Here is a 5,254-nt window from a genome sequence, read left to right as displayed (position 1 = left end):
GTGAAATGTATTGGGTGACTTTATTTTTGTGTGCATCATGTGACATTGTTGCTGTTCTCAGTGTACCAGCAAACATGACTCGTTTGGAATTATTTTGAACCATTTTAGACGAAAATTTATGTCATTTATTTCGGCAGATTTCAAAAGTAGAAATTATAGAAGTCTCGTGGATGCAGCACATGGCCCATTGCATACCATGTCGACAAACATAGATGCATGTTTAGAGTGGCACTTGCTTATCAACCTAAACTGAACGATCCGTAGCTCGTGGGCGCTCTCTGGAGGGGGGGGGGGGATATCAAATGGTCCACCCCTTAGGAGAAGCATTCATCCTAACACTGTCTCCGGTTTTCTTGACATATGTCCCCGTAATTTTTCGTGTGCGCTGAAAACCACGTACTGCCCCTGACCGGCAGCGAGGATAGTAAAAGCAATAGCGGAGGGCGATGTAATGTGGTAAACTATCATCTTCCGAGCAGATAACGGACAATTTATTCGGACTGTTTAGAAAAAGATGTCTTGAAATTCAAACATGTCCAATTTTATTTATGGTTCAAGTACGTTAAGTTAGAAATTACTTCTATCCAGCGAGGGAGACAACTGTTAAGTAATAAGAAAGTTAAGAGTTCGTGTCACTCCCGAACGATGGGGGCGCAATTTGTCAAAGCATGGGTTACAGTAGAGGGCTCAAAAGTGACTGCTTCTACGTACACAGGATTCGATGATTACGTTTCAATCGTTATTTATGCAGAGACGTGTTTTGCAAAACGACTCAAAGACCCTTTACAGTTAGGGTAAATACGTACACGCACCGTGACCTAGTAAACCCCGTCGCCCAATTTACACACATTGCCGCCCCGTTCACAGAACACGAGACAGCATTGCTGCATTCATCTCCAAACAAGTACTGACAGTCTCTCGAGATTTATTTCGCAAGGTCCCCTTCCAACTTGCTCTAGATTCTGTTTAGTCTTCGAGTTAATCCCCCTGCCATCGAATGTTCTTGGATCAGATGCAATGGCAGACGGAAGCCTTCCAACGATGCTTTTCTGTCGGGACAAAACGGAAGGAGCCCGTTTTGATACTCCCTTCGGAAGGGGTTTACACATTCTGTACTGGGCTTTCGACCGTCCACTCTCTTTATTTCGCCTTACGTAGACTTTTGAACCCCACCCCATCCCCCTACCTGCGATTTTTAATTCTTTCGCGATTCGACCATCACAGAGTATCAGAAAGTAGAGAATTGTGACATAGGCAGACTTCTGTCAAAAATGTACACTTATCAGTACACCCACATTCTCCTCAAACTGACTGAAAAATTGTAGAGTTTGTGCTTTGTAGTTTCAAGCTCCCTCTGCCCCAATTCAGCGCAGAGTACGAAGAGCTACCGTTCTTGAGGAGAAACAGAATATGTTTGCGTCTGGATGAGCTTATTTGGTTAATAAATTTCGTCAGACTCTACGACGCGGTCGTACGACTTGAGAAAAGTTGGACAGTGCAACCCTAAATCCCTTGACGTACAAAATCTTGCGTCGCCATCAATATTAAATCGGTGCTCTCTGAAAAGAAACTCATTTGCCGCAAAAAAATTCTCTACGATATTAAGAATAATGAAAAAATACTGACTTGATGTCCAACGGTAGCTATATATCATGTCTTGCGATATGCCATCGATGAAATATTGTGCTCTGCAGAGAAAAAGATGCTTCATCGATTTATCCACTGCCTACGTCAATGTGAACTCACAAAGGACAATGTGGATGATTGGGAAAGCCTTGTCTACCATTCGCCAGAACATTTTCAGGTGACGCGAACTACACTGGCGCCCCAGCTATACCGATATTAGTTTTAGCCCGTGTCTCCCAATGAATAGACTTGGTTCAAGTCCGTGTGTACAATTACATCTAGATCGTCAGAAATAGCCTGTCGTGTATATCATTGTATTTCACGTAAAATTATTTGACTTTCGTGGGCGCAAATATTACTTGTGCTCTCGGAGAACGCTTGTGGAGTCTGCGCAGTAGGGCTGAAAGTACTGCGACTAGTTGGTCCAGATCTCTAGTATCTCGACTTCCCTGTAGCGCGTTGTGACAATTGAAAACAATTAATGAACAGTGGCACGACCAATCGGTGCCAGTGCGTCATAAGTGCCAAATATCTTCCAAAAATTAGCAGCCCACAATTACTTTTTTTAATTTCACATGTTTTAAAGGGATATAGTCGTCGAAACTGCGCCTGTGCGAGTTTCTTGTTTACAAACAATGTATTTCGTGCACAATACCAAGATGCACCTCATCATCATAGCTGCAACATTTAAATTATACGATGTAGATTATGACAGACATGTTTTAACTGTCATCAATCACCATTGTGCCTTGGATACATTGTTGCCATGGGTCGTATGGGTCCCATACGACCTTTGAGTTCCGACGACTATATCCCTTTAAGTCACTTCCATCATGGCTAAACTTTCCTCTGATACAAGTTGTTCTGATATCTTTCCCGTTCAGACAAGATCCCATGGCTCGTTCTTTGAACGCCCTTGCCCATGGGCGCCTTGTCAGTTCACATAATTCAAGTTCAGGTCATTGGTTTTGTTTGTCCAAGAAGGGCGACAATAATTCAACTGCACTCCAGCGAAGCGCCCTCTATCATCATTATTAGTCACTTTCCAACTTGTAGCATGTATATGCGCAGTGAAAAACTTTAGCACATTGATGAAGTACGTATTTTATCCACTTTTGCACATGCTTCGTTGGAATTTCTACCCAGATGTCTTTGCGCTCCACGACACTAAAGAAAATCTTTTTTTTTTGTTTTGTAATTCGAACGTCCAATAAACTCCATGGTAGAAGAATAAATGAGTTATTAAAGTGAGATTTATTTACAGATACAAAATAAGTACATAAATACACAAATTGGAATTAGTGACCAGAATAAATAAGGGCAAATAAACAGAATACACATTGATTTCTAATATTATTTTTACAATTCAAACTGTCGCGGAAGACGGTTCTGATCAAAGCATATAACTTTAAAAAAATTATTATACATATTACACACAATTATGACGACATTATATTTTACACATTAATGTCGCATACACGCAGTCGTATTCAAATATCAAATGAAGCCCGGCAGAAAAACATTAAATACAGGCACAACATCGCTTTATGTCAAAATTCAATTCATTCTTTGAGTCCTTCTTGAGGAAAGCAAGATCGGAAATATCATTTATTTAACGTTTTTAAATTTAGCCAGCGCTTTACAATTTTAGCTCGGCTCGTCGCATCCCCAGCAGTCAGAGAGTTAACAACATTTTTTCGCAAAGCGCATGTCTTCTAACATGTCAAGCGCTCATGATTTTGCCGAGGAGATTATTCTTAATCAAGTTCGATCTCCGACTTATATATGAAGACAGTTTATGTGTGCGATGTCTTTGTACGATGAAGTTTCTTGAAACTATTAATTGCCTTTTCTCCCCAGATTTAATAAATGGCAAAAAGGAGTGGTTTCAGCCACGCTGTGACGTTAATCTCATAGTACAGTTCTCACTCTGGAATACCGAATGTGAGCGCAATAACTTTGAGGAGTATGATTAACACGCGAAGCGACCTCGTCGTCGCTCAATGGATATACAGAAGCTATATAAGTGTTTCTACAATGTCTCTTCAGTTGTGAAAGGATATATCCAATTTATCAAGAGTGAAAATTGATAAAACAGCAATGTTACATTTTCCCAGTGGACTTGATCACCCAATGCTGGGTGAAACATTGATCCCACTTCTTATGGTACGCTTTTGAATATTGGTCGAGGTAAATGAAATCAACATCTTTGAAGTTAAACGTAATATGTACACATAGAATTAATTATCGATAAATTAAAATCGAGTAAATTTCTGTATTTGGTTGGGTGAAAACGGTGAACATAAAATTTCATATTGTTAAGGTTTTCAAATTTGAATCGCGATGCAGACGTCTGTTTGTCAAAGCTTGTTTTCAAACAATCAGCATAATTATAACACGCAGTCGATGAAAATGAGAGTCAAATTTTCTTTGCACACATGAACGCACTAGTATTATGATTACACAATTAGGATTCTTGTTTCAGACCTCAAAACAGGTCACACTGAAATTGTACTCTTTGGGCTTTGAAAAATTGAATTAAATTCTGTATTCATACAGAGTTTTAACTAGTTTTACTACATCTACGAAAGAACGCCTTAAGCTCTGGGCGGTACTCCACATTGCCTTTTCATTGAACGACAATTTCGAACGACATTATTCAATTCCAGGAATAAATCAATGTACAAACTCGTCTATGTGCTCTTTTTTCCATATTTGCAATCACGTGACTTGACAGCACTGTCTTGAAAGCTTGGCCGTCCATGACTATTCTGGATACAGTAACTGAATTGGAAAGTTTTACGCAGTAACCATTGTTATAAGACTGAGTCGGTAACTTAGTGTTTTGAAGGGTAAACTACATGAATTTATCTTTTTATGAGCAAGGAATTAAGTCAGGAACTGTCAATGTGTGGGGTTTTCAAAATTTATGTTTTCTATCTTAGAAAAGAAGATCGAAGTTGAGGGGACATGTTAATATTTCGTTTGGAATATTGAATGGCGAAAATGTCAAAAGTGACCTAATTGTTGTCTGCTAAGACTGTAAGGGGATAAGTTCGTCATCGTCTCTATTTTTAAAACAGTCTACCGGAAGCCGGTACGGCCAGGACGTAGAAAGCATCAACAGCTATGCTCTTCCCTTCCCAACCGACATGTTACTACAAGCATTGAGCTGAGCTCACACATTTCATCAATGTCCACACAAAATCCCCTTTAACTCTGTCTTCAAAGTTAGCGACACGGAGTCTACGAGAACATGCCGCGGTAGTCGACGGCGTCCAACACAACTGGTCTCTCGATAATCGGCGTGACGTGGGACGTCTCGTCTTCCCAGAACACCGAAGGGCCGTAAAAGGTGACTGCCGTCATTACCACGTTCACGAAGAAGAAAATCGCCAGCAGTAAGCGATCCATCACCAAGGCAACGAACTTCCAATCATCTGAAACCTACAAAGATTTTTAAAAAGTGGTGATAACGAGAGAGAGAGAGAGAGAGAGAGAGAGAGAGAGAGAGAGAGAGAGAGAGAGAGAGATGTTTAAGTCGTTTGTGTACTAACTAGCATACGTCAAACTTACAATTTCAACTCAATCCATTTCTACATGCACAATGTTTAAAAACTTAGACGGC

General features: G+C 40.2%; 1 protein-coding gene across 1 annotated transcript in view; it reads right to left on the bottom strand.

The window, feature by feature from the left end:
- Positions 1-2,861: 2,861 nt before the first annotated feature.
- The window catches only part of LOC139127413 (neuronal acetylcholine receptor subunit alpha-3-like), a 42,371-nt gene continuing 39,978 nt past the window's right edge, over positions 2,862-5,254 (bottom strand). Inside the window, exon 6 of the mRNA XM_070693332.1 lies at positions 2,862-5,073. Coding sequence (XP_070549433.1) covers positions 4,873-5,073 — 201 coding nt within the window. The 3' untranslated portion in view covers positions 2,862-4,872. The remainder of the gene's footprint in view (positions 5,074-5,254) is intronic.

This window comes from Ptychodera flava, unplaced genomic scaffold, assembly GCF_041260155.1.
Source record: "Ptychodera flava strain L36383 unplaced genomic scaffold, AS_Pfla_20210202 Scaffold_31__1_contigs__length_3010019_pilon, whole genome shotgun sequence".
Taxonomy (NCBI): Eukaryota; Metazoa; Hemichordata; class Enteropneusta; family Ptychoderidae; genus Ptychodera; species Ptychodera flava.
This window is presented reverse-complemented; position numbering and strand designations above follow the sequence as displayed.